General features: G+C 34.5%; 1 protein-coding gene across 6 annotated transcripts in view; it reads right to left on the reverse strand.

Moving 5' to 3' along the window:
- cin (Molybdenum cofactor synthesis protein cinnamon) overlaps positions 1 to 23,943 on the reverse strand; it is a 69,013-nt gene that overhangs the window by 17,944 nt on the left and 27,126 nt on the right. For 5 of the 6 annotated variants that reach the window (XM_076417097.1, XM_076417099.1, XM_076417101.1 and 2 more), the window contains 5 exons: positions 16,619 to 16,658; positions 14,316 to 14,609; positions 6,477 to 6,691; positions 5,257 to 5,548; positions 3,009 to 3,177 (listed from right to left, as the gene is read on the reverse strand). In XM_076417097.1, coding sequence (XP_076273212.1) covers positions 3,009 to 3,177; positions 5,257 to 5,548; positions 6,477 to 6,691; positions 14,316 to 14,609; positions 16,619 to 16,643 — 995 coding nt within the window. In that variant the 5' untranslated portion in view covers positions 16,644 to 16,658. Of the gene's footprint in view, positions 1 to 3,008; positions 3,178 to 5,256; positions 5,549 to 6,476; positions 6,692 to 14,315; positions 14,610 to 16,618; positions 16,781 to 23,943 lie in introns of those variants that run through there. The other variant, XM_076417103.1, reaches the window with a different exon arrangement.

The following is a 23,943-nucleotide window of genomic DNA, read 5'->3' on the forward strand; positions in this document are numbered from 1 at the left end:
AAATTCATGGAGAAAAAGATATCCGCCAATTACTCGAGATATCCCACCTCCTTCGTCTCTTTCCCATTAAAAAGAACGACCTAAAGGACCAGAAAAGTTCGAAATTATCTTAGAAGACTTGGAGGTAATGGAAGAAAATAAAACAAGAGTCAAAGAGTCGGTAACTTTCTAATATAAGTGCATTACTGCCAAAGAAACATTGTTCTTTCTCGGTATCCTAACATGTTGCCAGAAAATAATACAAAATATCTTGATTAATATATATTGTACCAATTTTTCTCTATAAGTACCTTTTTAAAGCGAAATATGTAATGAAAATACATGGATGGACGTAATATATCTTTCATCCAACATTATCCGCATCGTTAACACTGTCACTCCCAACCTTCATATAGAGCGAAACACGAATTTGAAGGAGAATATATTTCGGGCAGGAATAAAATGACCGACATAAAAAGGCTGTTAAAATTCCTTAATACTTTACCCTCCATTTTTATTGGAGCGGCTTATATACCCATTCTACCTTCATAAGTTAACAAAACCCAGCGGAATAATTTCAATGTTGTTTTGCTACCGGGGATATAAAGTTGAATACTTTTTCGGGAAAGAAAATAAAAAAACGCTTGAAAAATTAGGTCAAGTAAGCGGATAGGGCTTAATAATAGGGAGGCTCCTTTCTAGCTGCTGCTAATCCATCTGGAAGAAGACGGGAAGTGATGTTTATAAACAACAAAAGTTGTCGCCGTTTCTTAAATTGCCCGTTGTTTTTCTTTCGATTAAAGTTTGAATGGTCGTAATAATCCCCAAAATTTTTAAGTAGAATGAGAATTAAATATTGTTGTTAAAAAGAGTGTTATAAAATAACTAGAATAACCAAATTATAAGGAGAGAATAATAATTAAAAAGAATATTTAGATATATTTTTTTATATATATTTTAAAGTCTCCTTTTACCAACTATGGGTTTATCTGGACTGGGCCTAAAGTTTAACGTGGGCTCCGAACCACGGTCCTCACCATTAAGCCTACCGACTTTCGAGAGACCAACTTTAGAAATCATCCCAGAAGACATACGGTCTTACCCAGTCTGATTACTGGCGTGACTGGGATCATCTTTCTTGTCGGATTTTACACTCTTGCCTAGAACATTCACAAATTTTAAACAATCACAAATATAAATTTACGACCATGCCCCAGCAGGATGCGAACCCGCGGCTATCGCAACAGCAGGAGGACCGTCCCATCGTCTTTACCATTGCGCCACCAAGCCGGCTGTTTTCAAATTAATAAGACGAATTTGAGAAATATCATTTGTACTGGAAAGTCATTACCAGTCAAGTATTGACCATTTAATCATATACATCTTGCCCATCTTTCAAGTAATTTATGAATGCCATCCCAGAAAAACTGTTTGTCCTTTGAGAAAAACCATTCATCGGGCCATTTTACAGCTTCTTCGAAATTAACGAAGTGTTGCTTTGCAAGTGCGTGTCCCATTGATGCCAAAAGTTGATAGTTGGGGGGGGGGGGCAAGGTCTGGAGAGTACGGTGGATGCAATAATATGCCCCATCCAAGTGGTTTCAACGCTATTTGACTTTTTTGCTTTATGAGACAAAGCATCATCGTGCCGTAAAATCACTTTACCGTGTCTTCGGGCCCATTCTGGACTTTTTTCGATCAGTACATGGTCTAAATCATTTGTTGTTAGTATATCACTATTAAGTGTTCAATCCGCTGAAAGTGTAGGAAAACGCAACAGTCGACCGACAAGTTTATGGTGTATGCATTTTGGGATGCGCATAAAATCATCTTCATTGACAACCTTGAAAAAGGAAAAACTATCAGCAGCGACTATTACGTATTGTTATTGGACCGTCTGAAAGACGAAATCGGCGAAAAATAACCGTATTTGTCCACCGTATTCTCCAGATCTAGCCACCAGCGACTGTTTCCTGTTCTCAGATCTCAAAAAAATGTTCGCTCGGAAGAAATTTTCGTCGAATGAAGAGGTCATCGCCGAAACTGAGGCATATTTTGAAGCAAAGGTCAAATCGTACTACAAAAATGGTATCGAAAAGTTGGAGGGTCGCTATAATCAGTATATCTCCCTTGAAGGGAATTATGTTGAATAAAAAAAACTAATTTTGCCAAAAAATATGTTTTACTATGGTAGGCCGGGGACATTTCAATTGACCTGTGTAAGAAAATGCCATCAATTCTGAATTTAAGGTACTGGTCAGTCATCTGGTCAGTTTCGGTAGTAGTTTCTTTAGGTATGCCAATATGAGAATGTGGCCATTCAGAAAGAGCATTGATAGTGTGGAGTCATTGATCCAGAAAACATTTCGAAGAATTACATAGTCTCTAAGGATTAGGAGTGATGGGAAGATTATTACTTTGGAAATGTGAAATGTGAGAGAAGGCTTTGAATATTATAGAGAGTAAGATTTAGAGCCATCAGCGTAGATATGCTTGCTCTGGGTAGGAGTACATAAGTTTTCAGAACTTGGACCGATCAGGAGATATACAGTATTCTCTCCTATAGAGAATTGACGTAGTGGTGTAATTATAAAGGGAGAAAATGGGGATAGGAAGGGAATTATCGCAACATTGTTAACTAGAGAAAACAGAGATATAACGAAAATATTTAATATTATCACGGACGTTCTGATAATAGAACAGTTGCTACCTCTAACAGAGAAGAATGGAGTAAATAAATACTAATATACTAATATTTCCTGGTGGTTCCAAAAGACACAAAAATGGAACACTATTTTGCTTGACAATGATGTAAAAATAATTTCAAGAAATATTGATACCAACGACCAATGCAAAATTTTTACTTCAAGTTTTTCGTGTGTTCTTTGGCCGATACTGTTCTCATAATTTCATTTAATTTCGTTCGACAGTCAACCAACATAACCTATCAACACAATATCACTTTTGACACAGATTGTGAGATTTACTGTAACCACTGGTACTGATGTCAAAATAGTTGAATAACATACCTGATATCTTGTCCTTTTTTCGGAGCAACCAAAATATCGACCACTTTTTCTTCGCTGCCATCTTCAGTGGTCTCGATCAAGGCTGTGTCTTCGATCTGTACCACCGCATCAGCTCCAGCAGGAACTGCTGCGCCCGTGGAGATTCTTACGATCTCTTGAGGTTGGAGCTCTAGAAAAATTGTTAGTTGGGCTCTAATTTTATTACTATATTTTTACTAATTTTCCCAATAATTTAAAGTAATAATTGAGATAGTTACATTTAGTTTAGTTATAATATTGAACGGGTTTAAGTCGTTTTTTAAAGTATAGAAATAAGTATGTTAGTTATATTTAACAATAAATAGTAGAAATCTATACAAACAAATCTTGATTTTATATAATAAAGCACCAATATACTGTGATCAAGCATTACTAATATTATTGAAATAAGGTAAGTGTTCATTTAATAGTTGCAAGTGATAATATCTGACACATCTTTATTTCAACAAAATAAAACAGTAAGTAATTTTATTTTTCATTTTTGTTTATTTAATTATTACATTATTACTAGTAGTTTCCGACTAACCTACAATTTATCTTTATGATAACTTAAATACAGGTATATAAACTTGCTTCTTTTATTGTAGAGTAAGCTTCTTCTTGTTTAACTCTAAATATTCTGGATGTAATGTACGATTTCAGTATTTCGGTGTGTTACTTTGGTAACATTTTCTGTAGTTTATGAACAAGGCCTTAATACCAAACCTTATCGAATGCTACATCTAAGAATATAGCTGAGCATACTTTTTTACTTTCGTAGGCTTTTTCAAAAACATTTGTTATTCTGTGGACACGGTCAATTGTTGAATGCTTGTTAATAAACCCAAACTGGTGTCTTGGTATTAGGTTTTTTCTCTCTATGATTATTCTTTTCAACAGGAGTTTTTCAAAAACCTTAGATATTACTGGCAGCAGTGATATAGGTCTATAGACTGTTATTTCGTTTGGTGACTTTCCAGGTTTGGGAATTATTATAATTTCCATCATCTTCCAAATGCCTGGGACATATTTGCAATAATTTCCTTTCTTGGTAGTTTCTTCAGTAATTCTCCTGTTATTAAATCATAACCTGGTAATTTTCTGGGATTAATATCAGTTTTAACAACTTTGGTTGACTCTTTCGGCGTGACTAATTCAATCATCGAATTTTCAGCTTCTATGTTCGGAAAATTATATTCAATATTAATTTCGTTTGGTTTGAAAGTTTTTACTGTACATTCAGCAAATGCTTCTGTTTTTTGTGATTGTCGCGTTGTCAATTCCCACATAGGTCTCTTATAGGTAGACACTTTGACATGACTTTGCAGACATGAGCGCTTTAGATATTTATTTCGTCCTTTCCAGAGTGAATAATCTGTTAAATTTCTCAGATAGTCATTTATGGATTCGTTTTTAATTTCCAGTATTTCTCTTTTCAGTCTTTGGGTTAATAAGTAAATTAATGAAAAGCAGATTTTAGGTTGCCTGAGATTGATTCGTTGGACAAGTCTATGCTAATAACTCCAAAAAAAATCGTTTCAGATATTTTTAGAATTATCAGCTTGGAAAAATCAACGGTGTCATATTTATGAATGCATTCAATTCCCCAAAAATGGAGAGCTCTTTTTTTCCTTTTTTTCAGATGTGTTATTTTAAAGAAATTTATTGTTCTGGTGCCAAAAAAATTTTGAAAGTAAACAATGATAATATTAAGATAATCTCATCCATCAAACCTGGGAATATGAAGGTTTGCTCTTTGTATTTCGTTAGAGACGCAAATGTGGAAAAGTATTGCTTAAAAAATATAATTCCTAATTGTAATTTAAATAATATTAATCTATATCGATAATTTAATTGAAATAAATCATTAAAAGTACGAAAAGATCATCTTCTGAAAGAAAGTTAAATGTAATAGTAAACAAATACTGCAAGTAATAATTGTTACATATATTTTATTATTCTGCTATTGTTATTATGTTATATGATCTAAATGTTATTTAACGGTGCCAAGAATTTTCATTCAGTAGTGGATTATGCTATTTCCATCCTTTATATTTATGTTTTATGCTTTCAAATTACAGTGTTTTCAAGTATGATTAACTAGAATATATAGTTGATATCAATTTTAAAACTGCATTTCTAATAATTTGAATGATTAAATGAAAAATGCTTAAAAAAAAGGAAAAGAAACGATACTACCCAACGTATAATACACCATTAAATAGCTTACCTTTTGTCTGTGGCTGATCACCTGCAGCTGTTACCGATCTAACCACTCTTCTACCTGCTCCATCTTCCGTTCTTACCGCGTATCCATCTTTGATTGAAGCTGGAAACGGCGGAATTGGCTGTGGCGCTTTAACGTCTTCGGCTAAAACTCGACCCATTGCTTGTTCAACGGGTACCTCGTCGAAGTCCTGAGTGGCGGTGAGTATTTCCTGAATTATATTTTTAGCATCTTCGACATCGATCATGGGATATTGAGATTTGCGATTTCTGGCCGCTCCAGCCAAAATTTTAACCTAGAAAAAATGATTTCCGCTGAGTTGAATGCCCCTATACATATAAAAAATTATATGTGCACCAAGCTCTATGGTACATTCCATTGGAAACCTTTTGGACACTATACGAATCTCTTCCGTGAAAAATTGCAGCTAGTTAAAAAGCAAATGGTGGTGTGGGCGTCTACTGCGTTCACAATCTTCGGTGCTCATTTCACCACGTCTAAACTTCGCATACCAATCTTTAATAGTTGGTTTTCCTGGAGTCAGTGTCCGGAAACTCGGCATCAAGCCAAGTTTTTGCGAAATTCCTTTTTATACATGTTTTCACAATAACAAAAGTTGCTTCACTTAAAATGCTTTAATTCACAAACTAATGATCCGATGGCTGTCAAATTTATATACGCATCTTTTGAGGGTTAGGGCTAACTAAAAAATATATGGGTTTAATTCTAGTAACGCCATCTATGTGTCAATCTGGGGACTGTTCAATTGACCTGTTGTTAACTGGCCGATTATTATTAACCGATATCACATACGGGCCATACGGCGCTGGACTAAATGCAGCGAAAAGTCTACTTAAATATCGGCCTTGTTTTAAACCCTTTAATCGGACACATGAGTAACGGAATGCCGAGCGGGTGTTTTGAAAGAGTCCGCAGAGCACTATCATGTGGATCAATAGCGATAGCGTCAGTAGCTCTTCCATTGTAGTTTTTTTTTATCATTTCTTACGACAAGAATTCGTGAATCGAAGTGGGATTTGTTTGTTGGTAAATAATAGAGAATATTTTAGTACTTTAGTGAGATTACATAATAGTTTTTTGGTTTTATTTTCTGGGAGCTCTGCAGCACTATAGCGCTTATACACCAGCAGTCACTATGTGTACATATTATTTCGTCTATATATGCGCCGACAAAATAAGTATGAATATATCGAATTATTTACCTTGCTTGGAACAAACTCAGGATTTTGAACGGCATGATGCGTTTTTCTCACTTTTTGAAGATCTTCGTTAACCAAGGCCACAGCATGCGGTATGGCTGCCTTGACGAATCCAAAACATTCTACTGCCGCTTTGGCGCTACCAGGAAAGTTCATAATAATGGTGGTGTCTTTGATTCCGCAGATAGGTCGTGACAACATGGCCATGGGTGTAACAGCTGTAACAAACATTATCTCCATTTAATACCCAAAAAAATAATTTGCTTTAAAATACTATTCCATTTTATGCACAGTACCCTCCGGACTGCACCCTTCTGTTCAAACTCCAGTAGAATGTTAAAAAATCATGTAGATGTAGAAATGTTAATTCACAACAACTTCAGTCCATCTTTGGCCGAGAACCCACGTATTAAGGGTGATGTCCTATTCTAGTGTTTTAAACGTTCCCTTGACCGGTTTAGTTTAATAAGACGGTGCCTTATCTTGCTGTAAAATCACTTTACCGAGTGTTTGGTCCCATTTTGGATATTATTTGATGAAAATTGATCATTTGTTATCGATAGCAATCGCTGAATGCAATCGCAAATGCTGAAATCATAGCTCACAGGAAGACATTTTATTATCAAACAGGATGACGAATACATTGACCTACACCCAATATATTCCGGTATCCTGCAGGGCAGTTTTCTTATCTGTATTAAACAGCTGACCTACCGACCTCAAGAATCGCTACTGTTGCAACATATGCTGACGATACCGCGGTTTTATCATCACACGGGGATCCAATATCAGCCACAAGAAACCTCCAAATTCATCTTAACAAAGTCGACTGGTGCTTGAAAACGTGGCGTATCAAATGAGACAAAATCTACCCATGTGACATTCAACCTTTATAGCAGAACATATCCCTCAGTAAAATTGAATAATCATGAACTTCCGCAAGCAGACATCATTAAATATCTATGTATTTTGATCGACGTTTGACATGGAAAAAATTATACAGTGTCAAAACGCAAACAGCTTGAGCTTAAACTAAACCAAATCTATTGGCTGATAGGGCGTAAATCTAAATTATCATTAGATGACAAGTGACAAGTGTTGCGAGTCTCTAACAAACTAATCACCGCGATGATAGTGAAGTGCGTGGCTTCAAATGCAAACTACCATACAAACTGATTAATAGACACATAAAGTGAGATATAATAATATCTAGAATAAGTTAGAATAGTTTTAAGAATAAGTTAGGATAGACTTTAAAATAAGATAGAATAGTATCTAGAATAAGATTTAGATTATAAGTTCTACAGCAGATCACTTACTGTACAGATCTTCTACATGTCAGGATAGTTACAATGTATAACGGAAATCATATAATAGTACTTACTTCCCACAGGCAGATTATTGAAGTTCTAAGAGATTAATAAAAAAATTGCTTCTAGTTTCCAACACGGAAACTATTTACGCAAGCCAATACTTTTAAGAAATCGTAAAAAACTTTATATAAACTTTTCAATAACACAAATTTACCAAATTTTACGAATCTTTAGGACTTGCCACTTCTCCAAAGCAAATTGCTAGAGACCTGTAATTTGTTTTCTACATAATACTTCACGAAAAATTAACCCCTAATTAGCCACTAGACTTTTATGATTAATTGCGTTTCAGTTTTTTGACCTCTCGATCGACAAAAACATCCGAAGTTACCCCTCAGGTCAAACGATGGTTAATGCATAGTTAATATAGATAAATTATCGTCGTTTAAGAGCAAGTCGTTTAAGTAAAGGCAACGTCATTTTACGAATTGACCTGGGCCTACTTTGATTATTTATCGTTTAAAAGGTGAAATTTAGTTAACATTGACCATAGATTTAGGAGCTTTTAAATTGGTATTTGTTTGGGTTGTATCGTAAGTTCGATACATAGTTGGTATTTGCCTACGCTGCCATGATTATTAAGGTCAGTTTAATGCAGGTAAATAGTTTTATTTCCATGTATTATTAATACCTGATAAACTTTACGGTTTGATTAATACTTTATTGGCAATTGGGAACGAATTTATTAGCCAAGATGTCGAGACTGCGGACAGACTAGTCTAACTATTACTTGCATGATAAATTAGAGACAAGGTTAATATTAGCCACAAAGCAGATATATTTTATGAACCGGCTGAAATACTTCATAAAAATGAAAATAATTTATTGAAGGACAAGTATGAGGTGTTTCTCTAGAACTAAGTAAACTTTAAACATATTTTCAACTTTTAAGGCAGATTGTAACAACTATTATTAATATATTATTATAAGTTCTGGTAGTATAACAGAGATATCAGAAAAAAATCGATTTTCTGCATATTAGACCTTCAGGAATAAATCTTTAACATAATTTTCGACCTACTTAAGGGATATCATAAGACTGTTCTCGTTTAAACTCAATTAATCGTAATCGAATAAATTACCAAGAAAAGGAGACAAGTTTATGTTAGATTGGTAAAGTTTCCGCAATTATTCGAAGCATTTGGTGGGGTATTTAAGTAGAATTCGGGTAAAAGTATCGCAGTTGAAGATGTAAGGTCACAAAAGGTGGATTGAAGATGGTCAAAAATCCCTATTCCTAATCTATTCGAATTAAAAAACATTCAAGCTTTGAAAATATCCACTATACTCGTCGGACCTTGCTCCGTCTGACAATCAACAGTTCTCATCAATGGGACACACTCTTGCAGGGTACCGCCAAGTTAGAAAATGGCTTGAACAAATACATTTTGGAATATTTATAGTTTGAAGAAGCACGTTTAACTGATTTATTAAAATGTTACCAATCTCTGTAATTAATCTATTAGGATAATAAAAATATCAACAAGATACTAATCTTATGTTCTTAACCACAAAAACTCTAATAAGGAAATGTATTTCGGTAACATTTTAATATGATATATTTAATGAAATATAGACAGAATACGTGCTGTATCTCCCAAGGAGTCATAAAAAAAGACGAGAGGATATATAAGAAAAGAATGCCGCAAGATTATTCGACATGCTTCCTGTTGCTCATGTCTCGTAGTACGTTTATAATGGTTCGGTTCGATAAATTCCCGTCACGATTCTCGAAAAGAAAGAAAAAATGTTCGAGTTCAAGTTTAAAATGAACTTTCCATTTTACCAGAGCAAGCGGCGCATTTATTTAAATCCACCTGGGACTGGGACCAGGAAAATTAACGAGGCACGGAGTCTACGGCTTCGTGTTATACATCGGTAAATTTTAAAATCAATTGTTTCTATTATAGTGTTGTTAAAATTTAATTAAAATCAATTAACGTTAAATAGGCCATACCAAGGTATTGTGAAATGAAAGCGAAAGGAAAACATAATTAAATTACATAACAATTTAAAAAAATATGTTGATGTTTGACCTGGACTGGGTTAGTGGGTAGGCTCGTTAGGAATGATGAACTCATAGTTTAAGATATTGTATAGGAAAAGAGCGAAAATATCTGATCCAGAAGGAGTAGTTGGTCCGTTAATAAGTCATATTGTCTTGGGATGGGTCTTTAATGGGAATTATTGGACATCCACCGGTACCTGTAGATTGAGATAAAGTTGTTGGACAATCAGTTGTTGCTCATACATTTAACCTAGCAAAATCTAAGGTTTTTTATTTATTTATTTATTTTATTTTTGTTTATTTTAAAGTCTCCTTTTACCAACAATAGATTTATCTGTATTGGACCAAAAGTTTAACGTGAGCTCCGAACTACGGTCCTCAGCATTAAAGCTACCGACTGGCAAGTGACCAACTTTAGAAATCAATCATCATCAGCCTGGTTACTGGGGTGACTGAGATCATTTTGCCATGAGACCATGCCCCAGCAGGATTTGAACCCGCAGCTATCGCAACAGTAGGAGGACCGTCCTATCGCCTTTATCACTGCGTTTCCAAGACGGATTTTTTATTTATTTAATTAAACTAATTAAATTATAAAGTTTCTATACAAATACTATAAAATTTTCCAATGAGAAGTTAAACAGAAAGTTCAGAAATAGGAAACACTCCGCTAGATACACAAAACTTTTGAAAGCTTGTTGCTATTGGATGTTTGAATTTACTAGCATTTATCAGCTTTAGTATATTTTTCCAAATTTTATTTGGCTATTGTTATCGTAGATTTATCTTATTCATCCAGTCGTGATATTTTCATAATAAAGATTGTTCTGCCAATTTGAAGATTATCATCCTGCAATACACACGCATTGTTCTACAGTAAATTTAGTTAATGTATTATTCTATTCAATGTTTTCTGATCAATTTTAAAAGTTAAAGTATTATATATGCAGAATTTTTTTTACATCTTATTGAACAAATATCATCGTCTATAATATTACACTTTATTTCATATTATGAAAATTTTAAGCGGCCCTATGGGGTGTAAATATGGCGTTCCACTAAAACATCAAATCAAATCAATCAATGTTTTACGGTTAATTGCCAATGATTATCGCCAGGTTACCAACGAAGAACTGCACGGTGACCTCGAAATCAAACGGATACACAAAGTGATCCAAGATTTCGTCTTAAATATGAAATAAGGTTGTCAAGTCACAGCAAAGTAGAAAACATATAGCTACTAGGCAGTATGCAGGAAATCAGAAGTTTGAAGCGAAACAAACGATAGGAACTTCTCTAGTGTATTGGTGTTTTTCTTACCTTAAGATTGAGTAGTTTAGTTTCATTTTATTGTCAAATAGAGTGACGAATACACTGACCTACATCCAATATATTTGGGTGTTCCGCAGGGCAGTGTTCTTGGCCCATTGTTATATCTGTTGTATACAGCTGACCTACCGACCCCAAGAAACACTACTGTTGCAACATATGCTGACGATACAGCTGTTTCATCATCACACGAGGATCCAATATGAACCACAAGAAACCTCCAAATTCATCTTAACAAAATCGAATTGTGGTTGAAAACGTGGCGTATCAAAGCAAATCAGACAAAATCTACCTTGTGACATTCACCTTCTGTAGAAGAACTTGTTCGTCAGTAAAGTTGAATTGACTTCCTTAAGAAGACAACGTTAAATATCTGGGAATTCATTTTGATCGACGTTTAACATGGAAAATATGTATAGTGACAAAACGCAAACAGTTTGGGCATGAACTAAACCAAATGTATTGGCTGATAGGGCGTAAATCTAAATTATCATTAGATAACAAGGTTTTGCTGTATAAGTCAATAGTTGGGCCCATTGCAAATCTAATATAGCTATACTAGAGGCTCAAGAATAAAGTGTTGCGAGTCATCGTCGATTCCCCATGTTAACTCTCCAACACACCGATTCGGCGATATATCCCCTTGGAACCCATAACTAGTGTGGTTCGAAGTGTTAGTGCGAAGTACTCTGAAAGACTATTAGTGCATCCCAATACACTCGCCAAACAGTTAAATGTGCGTGATGACAGTGCAGTGCGTAGGCGCAAGTGAAAACATATAATAATGCTTATTGCCCACAGGCAGATTGTTGAAGTTAAGAGATTAATTAAAAAAAATTTTAATTGGGGAAACTCATACTGATGTATGAATTATTTGTGTAATAATGCGAGTATAACAGAACGGTAGTAATAAATTAATTTGTAAATTAAAATTTTACTGGATATATCTAATTCAAGGGAAAATTAACAAAACATACTGTGAAAATATACAAAATAATTATTATTTAAACGCTTAAGACTTACTCGGTCCCAAATACAACTCATTTAACGCCTTTGTTTGCTTAAAATTTTATTATGTGTTACCCTAAATCCCAGGCGCCTTTTAAACCTTAATACGTCAAAAGCTCAATTATATTTGTATGCCCCTCGTATACAAGTTCCCACACGTGGCTAACCAAATAATATATGAAGGACAACTACGTGTTTCGCCGACATTTTCCCTCGGTTGTTGGTGATTTATCCATCAAAATTAAGTGTTATTTCTTACACCGTCCGATTTTAAGAGAAAGCAACCTTTATTGTTGATAATTAGGAGACCAAGCGTGACTTTTCGCTACAATAACTCACTAATTTCAGTTGTAATTTGTTTCTGCTGTTCCCGATTTGTTTTCAACGCCAACTTTTCGTCATAAAAAGGGCGGGTAGAAGTCGTAAAACCTCCTAAATTTGTTTCGCATATTTCCATTAGGATTTTTTTTTGGATTCGGGAAAAGCGAGACCCGTTTCCCATTTATTTTCCATTTCTGCAAATGGGTACCCTTGAATAAATAACATTTTTCAATACTCATAGTTACTTGATGTCGTAAATTAATCATAGAAATGGAATAATGCTGTTGTAATTACTTGCTATGAGGTAGGCTAGTTAAATAAAAAGTTAAAAGAAAAATACTTTTAATATTTCTGCTAGTTGTCTTTTGTTTTTTATGAGAGAACCACAGCTATAACAGCGAAAATGTGAGTGGAATTGGTGAAGATTACTGCATGCTCTATTGTGGCGGTTTAATTAACTGTATTTTAAGGCCTTCACTATATCTTAATGACGTGAGTTCACTGTTCTTTTGGATGGACTATATAATATTTATATATAACAGGTCAATTTAAAAGTCCCCGGTCTGATACATAGATGTCGCTACTAGAATTAACTTACTAAACACTATTATTACTAAACAAAATTATTTTGAATTACATAAAATGAAAGTGAATGAAACAGCAGATACTTTAGACAATCAACTGAACATGTACATCTGTGCAAAGTGGGTGCCGAGCGAGCTCACTTTTGACCAAAAACAATCATGAGTTGATGATTCGGAGCGGTGTTTGAAGATGATCAAGCGTAATAAACCCGAGTTTTTGTGTTGATATGTGACAATGGATGAAACATGGTTCCATCATTTCACTCTGAAATCCAATCGACGGTCATCCCGGTGGACTGCACACGATGAACCCGCTCGAAAGCATGGGAAAACGCAACAGTCGGCTGACAAGGTTATGGCGTCTGTATTTTGGGATGCGCATGGAATAATTTTCATTGACTACCTTGAAAAATAAAGGACCATCAACAGCGACTATTACATAACGTTATTAGACCGTTTGAAGGACGAAATGGCGGAAAAACGGCCACATTTAAAAAAAACGAAAGTGCTGCTTCACCAAGACAATGCATCGTGTCACAAGTCAGTGAAAACGAGGGTTAAAATCCATGAATTGGGCTTCGAATTGCTTCCTTATCCACCATATTCTCCGGATCTGGCCCGCAGCGACAATTTTCTGTTCTCAGATCTGAAAATAATGCTCGCTGGGAAGGAATTCTCGTCCAATGAAAAGGTGATCGCCGAAACTGAAGCCAATTTTGAAGCAAAGGTTAAATCGTAATACAAAAATGGTATAGAAAAGTTAGAGGGTTATTATAATCAGTGCATCACCCTTGAAGGGAGCTATGTTGAATATAAAAAAACTAATTTTGCCAAAAACATTTGTTTTGCTATGGTGTGGCCGGGAACTTTTCAATTGACTGATTGGCGAAGAAAGTGTCCTGCTTTTACATATAGAGGAAATAAATTAAGAAATATGCGGCGGTAAGGTCAGATAATTCTAGGCGCACGCATTCAATGGAGCCATATTATAAATTATAAATTAAAGGTCGTTCGTTCTGAATGTAAATGTAATTTTATTCGTTTACCAAGTCAAAAGTTGCTCTAGTGTTTTCGGCATTTTTACTCCCAAAAAGGAAAATGCAGAGGAAACTCATAAATCATTTAATGGGTTTTATGGTAACGATTTGTAATAAATTCGAATGCAATGCCATGTCAAGATGATATGAATATTAACATAAACATATTATAAAAATTTTACCTAAACTCTTGGATAAAATGGCGTGTGTCAGGCCTGGTGCTTCCTTCTCGATGACTTCTCGAGTGGCTTCAGGAGTCACGTCGCTGGAAGCGAAGCCGGTTCCTCCGACAGTAAAGAGCACGTCACAGTTTCTGCCGTTAACAGCCCTTTGGAGGGCGCTGATGATTTTCTTCTTGTCATCGGTGACGATTTCCTTGAAATTCACCGAGGACTGCGGGAACACTTTTAGGAGTTCCTGTTCTAATTTAGGTCCAGCCGTATCCAGCTGAGGCTTCTCACTGCATGTAGTGCTCACTAAATCAAAGAAGAAGATATAGGATTATATAATGTTACAGAGGATAAAGAAAATAACGTGAACACTAAAATATTGCGACTAGTGTGAATTGCTATATACATTATACGCGAGTGCTCGTATCCACGGTGATGACAGCATACACAAAACATGACAAAACATCCATAGAAAAATAGAGATTTAACTTTATAGCAAATTTTGAGGAAATGTTTCGCGGCGTCTAATATGTAGAGGTAGCTACTTTTAACATATTACTTGTTTTATTCGCTATGCTAAGAGCCGCGACGGGATCTGGTTGGTTCATTTCGTTTTATGCTTATTTTGAGAAGAGTGTAGTCAGCTTTTTATAGCGTTTATAAATTAAATTATTATTTTATTTTATTAGTTTACACAAGTCGGTAGTTCAAATGTATTCTCGTTCTAAGAAGTGTCGTGTGGCTAGATGCATAGATAGTTAAAAAAATACCCGGCAATCTTTAACAAATGGATAGAAAACATTAAAAATCCTAAACTGGTTGGGTTAAACAGAAAACAGATTTATGATCGTTACCGCATGTGTCATAGATATTTTTATGATACATTTAAACTTTCCTTTAAGTACTTATGAACAATTTAGTGATGATGGAAAGAATACCATGAGCCCAGAATATGCACAAATGGAAGTAGATCAAAATCAATTATATAGAAGGTAAATTACATTTCCGTTCAAAATTTTTACCATTAATTTATAAACTGTCTTACTATATTTGTAATGCCTATTGCCATCGTTCCAAAGTGTCATCGACATTTCAACAAACTCCAGAAGGTAATAATCAATTCAGCCAATACCCCCCTTCCTGCTCATTGTTACCGTTAATTACCTGACTTTGTAACTTCAGCTTCAGATATTTCAAAGTTTTACGTTGTACCATAGTGTACATCTCAGGTATATCTCTTTAGTAAAACTTTTGAAAAAAGAAGTTAATTGTTATTTTTGTTTACATATAATTATGAATAAATCAGTTGACCCACAAATTGAGAAATCAGTCTCAATATATAGAGTCCAGACAATATCTCGTGCCCCAGGCTCCAACAAAATTGTTTTATTATACTCTCGGTAGTTCTTTGCCATCTCTTTTATTTTATTCTTTGATTTTGGGATGTCGACAATATAACAAAATGTTTTCCAAATGTAAATAAAGTTAATTTAAAATCCTACAATTGCATATTCCATAATAATCTTTCTGATAAAATATTAAAAGTAATAACAAGGTGCGCTATATACTTTTGAGTAAAACAGGTGAACAGAATATTAAGACAGAAAGGCTCGAGGTTTGCTTTCAGTATAAGAAAACAAAAAGACAGAACTCAGTTAAATCCTATTAATTGATGGCACTAAACAAATATGAAGGAGGAAAAAGACTTAAGATATAATTTTGATTTTCAATGCACCAATGCACCAAAGTTATTTCTATATATATATATATATATATATATATATATATATATATATATATATATATATATATGAATGGTAAATTGTAATTACCAATGATATACCAATTGGCAATGAATTACCAATTATAGGCCCTCTGGATGTTGGGCAAAGCAAAACTTTTTTTCGCCAGAGTACCCTATTGAGTTTATTCGAATCCCAAAGTTAAATGACAGAGATTGATGAACATTAAAAAGCATTGTGGCTAGACAACTTAAAACTATCGCTGCAAAAGTTGGCAGAACAGAGTTTTAGCGCAGAATGAGAAGTAATTGAGGGGTACTTTGGTACAAGAATGGGACAACATTCTGTTGGAAACCATTCAGGCTCTCTATCGCCAAGAATCGCACCTGTTTTGACAGGTAAGAGTAGCTCAAAACCTTATTGATAAATAATTATTGTGTATGTGTCAAATGTTCATATTATTTTGTACATCCCCTGTATTGTAAGAAAAGTAATAAAAGAAAAAATCGCCATAATAAAGATCTCCATAATAGAACGTTAAATTTACTAATTATAGATATAACACACACTCACCTGTCAATATTCCAAATTTGAACATCTTCGCTCGTAGAATCTGCAAAACAAAGGCACTGCATATAAACCACAATCATATAGCTAATATGAAAAAACGATTAACGGTTAATTTATTTGGCAGACGACCAATTTCCCAGTCATCTAAAGTTCATCGCTTGTTATTGAATGAAATTTCAAGATAATAATAAATGGTTCATCGCTGTGTTTAGTAAAGTAAAAAAGAAAACATGTCGCGTTATCTCGAAGTTGGTAAACAAGTCAATGGTAGTGGATCATTAAACATATTCCATTCAGCTGGTTGCTTGTAAATTAATGCTGTTACATTAGAAATAATAATTATGTCATTATGTTATGAGGTTTAGTAATTTATATTAAACTAATAAGAGATATTGATTTAATATATTTATCATTATTTCATTTTAAAAATGCATTTTATACAGAATAATTGGTACTATATACATTAATTAAAATATTTTTCGTAATTTTCTACAGCTGTACTACAGGAGCGACGGCCTCTTTCAATGGTCCAAACATGTGGTAGTCGCAGGGTGATAAATTCGGACTGTAGAGGGGTGTTCCAGTACCTCTCACCTTAATTCCGATATTGTATCGAGCGTGAGACGCGCGGTATGAGGGCGTTTTCTCTAGACTCTACACTATAAATGCTGATGCCGAGTTCTGTCGAAATATCTCGAACATTCACCCTACGGTCCTCCAAAATGAGTCGTTCTACGCGGCGAATGTTGTCTGGTGTGATGCTGGTTCGCGGTCGCTGGTCATGCGGCTCATTCTCGACGGTTTCGCGGCCATCCTTGAATGCTTTGGCCCATTTTAAGCGCAGAAAAAATTGCGTCTTTTTATCGCCTTCCCACACTAAAAACTAATGACAATACATTGCGCTACGGCGATTGGCACTTGACTTTCACTGACGGTCGTAGCACTCGCGTGAAACATTCGATCCCGACAAAAACCATGCCACACTGTTCTTCCAGCTATCACATACCTTATCATATCACACAACCTTCAAAGCATACATGCGCGCCATCTACAGCGTTTGTCTCCACCATATTTGAACAACCCTCGTACTTACGAAAAAAAACTAAAAACTAATCAAGAAAACGAGACATGATATTGGAATCTTAATTTCTCTGTATTTATTCAAAATGGTTTTCGGGAATTTGAGAAAAAGCATCGCAGCTTAGACTGTAAGTTAACCAAAGTTACTGATAGCCCCTTAACCAGTAACTATTGGAAATAAAAAAACATTCTTTCATTTATGTTAACTTAATGTTAAACAAATGATGGGCCAAAGTTGCGGAAAGTGGTGGACAATATTTTCCCGAATTAATTTTTAAATTTTTGTGTGATATAATGTTTTAAACTTTGAAAATTTACAGCAGTTTTCAATATCCACTCCTAATAACTCAATTTTAAGCCTAAAAAACATTTGTTTAGGATAAGTAGATCACTGAATATGCAAAAGTGGTTCATTTCAATAAATTTTAAGTTATTTCTTGCATTCACTCTCGACTATCTTTAGTAATGGGAAACCATTAGCTTATGGTTTCGATTACCGCGAACACTATCGCGATTTGACGGTCTAAAAATGGGTCCATTGCAGGGACGTTGACCTCAGCAACCGTATCGAGCGCTGGCTCCTGCGAGGGTCCATTGATAGGGGGAAGCCTGAAGGTGAGACAGCGAGTATCAATTGCAGGTCATCCGTTTGGGATGAAGTCGTTAGTTTCGAGAGGGTAGCGATTAATTATATTAGCTAAGGTTGTCGGAACTTTTAGATCAACTGATTTTAAGATTCATTAGATAAAAAAAGTATTTTTAACTGTATTTAACTTATTAGTACATCACTACATAGTATAAAACAAAGTCGCCTTTTCTGTCCCTATATCCTTATGTGCGCTTAAATCTTTAAAACTACGCAACGGATTTTGATGCGGTTTTTTTCAATAGATAGAGTGATTCAAGAGGAAGGTTTATATGTATAATACATGCATAATATACTAAGGCAACATTGCTAATTTTAGAGGTTTCTAACGTGATGTCGTAAATTAACCTATTTTTTTAGGCTTATTTAGCAATTAGCAAAAACGCTGCCTAACCCTACGAGTTAGATCAAATTAATGTACTACAGTATTGTACACCATAAAAAGGTCTACAAAAAAGTCCGCGATGGTATATGTTTATCTTTTAGGGACAACCCACATTAATCATTTTTATTGTTTACTTTTTACGTGAGAAAATGGCTTATTTACGAAGCTATTTTAAGCAATACGGCATTAGTCCTTATCGAATTAAGTACCTTAAATACAGTGTGAAATTAATATAGATCAATATGGTTCCTTACAGCATGTAAATTAAACAAATATTTACGGATATATTACAAATTTAAAATTTGCGTTTAAAAATGTGTAATGTAATAAAAATTGTTTGAATTTGGAAATTCCAAAGATAGCAGGAAATCTTCATAGTAAGTATAGGGGAAGAGGAATTGTTTTACTCCAAATTTAATGCGTGCAGGCCAAGGGCAGTAATGAATGAACCAAAAATACTGGATCGATTTTAATCATGTTTTCATTGAGTGACATAGGCATATATATTTTATGCCCGTGCAAAGTCGGAGCGGGCCGCTATGTTTTTATATACAACGTTCATATTTTTTCTGTAGTGTATTTAATTTAGTATCAGCATTGCACCCGTGCGAAGCCGGGGCGGGTCGCTAGTAATTCTATAAAAATCTATTGCTTTATAGCATATTTAAGGCATTCTGGATGGAACAATCCTTCATTCCCGACTATTTTTTAAAAATATTTTAGAGCCTCCTTTTTACCAACGAGTGTTTATCTGTGGTTACTCAGTACTCGGCAATAAGCCTACCGACTGGCCAGTGACCAACTTAGAGACCCTCCCAGAAGATATCCTGTTTTATCCAGCCTGGTTACCTTATTTCTTGTCGGATTTTCAACTGTTGTCTAAAGATATTTACAAATTTTCCCCATGCCCCAGCAATAGGGTAAATTTTTGTTAAGGGCGCAGCTAGGACGACAGAGCCAGAACGTTAAAAATTAGTCGAATGAAACTAGTAAAACTAAAAATAGTAACTAAAAGTCGATAGTAAATAGTAACAAAATCAGTCGGACCGAAAATAGCGACTGAAAACCGTCGACTGAAACAGTTACTTTTTGCCCGTACGGGCAAAAAGCAGAAAAATCAGTTGAACCAAAAATAGCGATTGAATCAGTCAATAGTAAAAAGTAGTCAATTACTAAACAGCCTAGAGTCGATTTCAGTTGTTAGTTCCCAACACCAATCAAAAGTATATATTCTAATAGCATTTTCATTTTTATAATACCTCCAAATATTATGTTCGGATAACTTCAACCAGTTGTTGTACAAATGTATGTACAAATTACTCAAACTAAAGTTATATACTTAAAATTAACTAAGCATATGATGTGAAAGTATCTAAATTACAGATAAGATTCCATATTACAGATTATAGGTGAAGATTGTGAAAAGTTTAACTTACGATGAGTTTAGATGCGATGCAATTGGCGAGTTAATGCCATCTGTTAAAAACCGTTTTTGATATTACATGTAATTCTCGACATAAAGTTGATTATTTATATAAATTAAATTCTATTTAATTTTATAGTAATCGAATTACGAATAAAAATGGACATAACTTCTGTACTTAGTCAAAATAAATCCATATATACCTTATTTAGATACACGTAAACAGGTTTTGCAGCAACAGAACTTAAAGAAAGAAGAAAATGACACCAACGCAGATGATGATCTATTACTATTGATGACACCAATAGATGATCAAGAGACTGATTACTCTCTACTCGTCATATGCTCCATATTTTAAAGTCCAGTGAGAGCACATCAATCAAACACTAATTAAGTTTGTGTATGAAGTATTAAATCTTAAGTAAAATATTCAGGATAAAAGACTAGGGTTTTGTTTTGAAAGCCTTGAAGACGTTCCACCTGACTAGGTGAGGCGTGTTTTAGATAATAAATATTGGAGCCATATAGAACGACTGATCGAACCAGCATCTTGTACAGGAGAGATTTTATTGAGAGAGGAAGCCTGCTGGCCCGGTTGATGAGCGGGAACAGCAAATTAACAATACCTTGACCTTTCTGGAGGAACATTTGAATCTCGTAGTTCCACCTAAACTTGCGATCGAGCACAAGATCGAGGTAGGTGGCTTCTTCTGGCCATGGAATTTCGGCGTTCTCGATTTTAAGACCCGAAATTCTCGGTACGAAACGCTTCTTGTGGAAGAAGATAGTCTGGATTTTCTGTGAATTGACCTGCGACCTCCAGAAATATAACCACTGGATAGTCTCATCGAGTTGTTTTTGGAGTCTGCTTTGGATGTCCAGTGCTACTCTTGGAGAAGCAAAGTAAGCAATGTCGTCTGCGTAAAAAGCTGCCTCAGCTTGTGGTCTCCTAGCGATATGTGAAAGAAAAATATTAAATAAAGCGGGTGCTAGGGGGGAACCTTGTGGAACTCCTGCATCGATGATTTTCCGCCTAGAGAGAATATCTTTAATCTTCACCTGGAACGATCGTTCTGACAGAAATGATTTGATAAGAGCTGTTAGGTCATCGGGTAGATCTAATCGGATGCATTTCGCCACTAAACATTGCCAAAGGCTTTAGTCAGGTCCAAGAAAACCGCTCCAAGTCTTTCAGATAGGTTAAAGGTACAGTTGATTTTTGCGGCCAGTCGATGGGCCTGATGAACGGCTGAGTGTTTGGCGCGGAACACGAATTGCTCATCTGGAACGATATTGTTTGTCTTCGGAAAATCATTAAGGGCATAAATAATTTCTCTTCCAGCAAGCCTGTAAATGGAACTTAATAGGCTGATAGGTCTGTTTTCAGGAAGTGATGACTTAGCTCCTTTTTTTGGGAAAACTGCGATGAATGCATATTTCCATGTGAGTGGGAAGTGTTGCAGCTTCAGAATGGCGTTGATGATATTAGTTAGTTGGGCGAGCTGCTTGTAGGGAAGTTTTTTGAGTTGGGCTATCGAAATATTATCGAAACCCGGGGCCTTCTTGTTCCGAATCTTGCTGATCATTTGCGTGAGTATTTTAAGAGCAACTGTATTTTCTAGAAGATAACTCGGAGGCAGTTGAGAATGAGCGGAGTTGGCCTTCCTAATAATTTTGTCATTCTCGGCAACGTTAATCTTTGTAGTAGGAGGGAGAAATGGCCAGGGTTGTTAGGATAGTGAATAACCAGTAATATTCGTGCCATTTCCATACAATCCCAAAAAATTATAATTTTAAAATTAACAACATTTTCACTATTTTTTTCACCAACACACGCAGTTTCTTGGTTATTATACCGTCCTTTTATGTTCATTAGACCTTAAGTAACAATATTGGCGTGATCCAAATTTTCATAAAATGGAAACCATTGTTTAGAAAAGGGTCCTCCAAAAAGTATACGGTCTAAACCTTTAGTACTCAAAAATTGACAGGATCTTTCACGAAATTTAAATATTATAACTTTAATAAACCCCTAAAATGTTCGTGTTTATTTTTAGAATGTCCGTCCTTTTATTTTGGAATAAATAAAGCAAAATTAACACAAATTAGTAACGAAAATCCAACATCGATCATTTAACTACATTTCAAAAAAAAATCCGATTTTTAATGATCAATTAAGTGACTTTTTCGACTGTTATTCGAGGGGAGTTGATATTTTCAATGAACATAATTATATATATCCGGAACATCTGAAAGATTTAACTTTGTTATTAATTTCCTTTTAAGTTGTACCACAACGTAATTCTAACGTTTTAATTCCTGAGGGTCGTTTATTTATTTTTTTCGTATTTTGTTTGATACATGACTTATATTTTAGATTTTTCGGTTCCAAAAGTTGTAATTAGCTTTAGTTTCTTTTGGTAGTCATAATGTGTTAAGTTATGATAATCACTTTATCGTATGTTTTTCAAAAAAACGCTATACTATTAATAGTGATCGTCTAGTGGTCAAATTTCTACTGTAAATTAATCAAGTTAACTATATTTACACCTTGCTAGTTGATTTATATTTACACTAGAATAATCTCTGTTCTAATCTAAATTATAATTTTTTTTTGATATTTTCAAAGTTTAGCGCTTTATTTAAGAATACGCCCTTAAGAGGATCTTTAAAAATTCAACTTATTTTAGAAGTTATAACTGTTTAAGTCACCACACTTGAAAACAAAACTTCAAAAGGATTTTCTAGAAACTAATTTTTTCGAAACTTATCTTAACACCTACTGAACTGCTTTACTCATAATTTGGTGTGAAGTTTAATGTTAATAATAACAAAACATGTTTGTTTATTATATTTGAAAATTTAGAAAGTATAAAAGTGGTAAAGTATGTTTCCAACGTTTGGATATTTCACCCGCCAGTTTTACGTAAATCTGAAAGTTATAAAATATATTGTAGCTAGTGAATCTTCTCTAAATTAGCATCTTCTCAGCTTTTTATAAAATATAAGTCGACAGAATAAGAAGAAATGTTGAAAAAACCTTATGAAATGTAAAAAAACTCCTACGTAAACAGTAAATACCGAAATATTAAAAGCAGGAACCCGAATTGTTCGATTACAAAATACAAGCAATTAGGGAATGGGGGCGCTAATGGCGTATTTTGTCTGCATGTTTACTGAAATGGCTTGCAGGAATGTTTATATTGGTAAAATACCTGTTCAGCTCATTCCATATCATCCGGAAACAAGGAGAATGTGCCGAGACAGGCACACGAATTTTATAAAATTTCAAATACATCTTTTACATTAGTGTTTTTTAAATTTCTACGTGTTTAGTACAGTTTTAATTTACAAATTAATTTATCACTACTGATTTATTGTAATATATAAACAATTACTGACAAGAAAGATGAATCTAGAATAAGAACGTCAGTATGTATTTTACAAATTGAAATTAAACCACTTAAGCGAATGATAGGAGTAACATTTTAATGCAACTCCATATTCCCATAGATCCTAACTGGCTTTATGACTGACTGAGAGACTAATTTCAATTATATTAGATCAGCTTCAGAGTATTTTTCAAGTAACCAGTGCAGATTTTGAGTCTGACCTTCTTTGATTTTTATCTAACATGATGGTTCTAATTTAAATGATACCCAAAAATTATACTACAATTTTTATTGTTAAAAATGTTTCCTACACATTTATATAGCAGCAAGCATTTTATTTTGATACAACAAAAAGCGTCATAGCGTAATAGTCAGATAGTCAACTTTATTTTTCCATTGTAA

This window comes from Rhynchophorus ferrugineus, unplaced genomic scaffold (genome assembly GCF_030347505.1).
Source record: "Rhynchophorus ferrugineus isolate W39M unplaced genomic scaffold, kcgeb_rfMv2 rfM11, whole genome shotgun sequence".
Lineage (NCBI taxonomy): Eukaryota > Metazoa > Arthropoda > Insecta > Coleoptera > Curculionidae > Rhynchophorus > Rhynchophorus ferrugineus.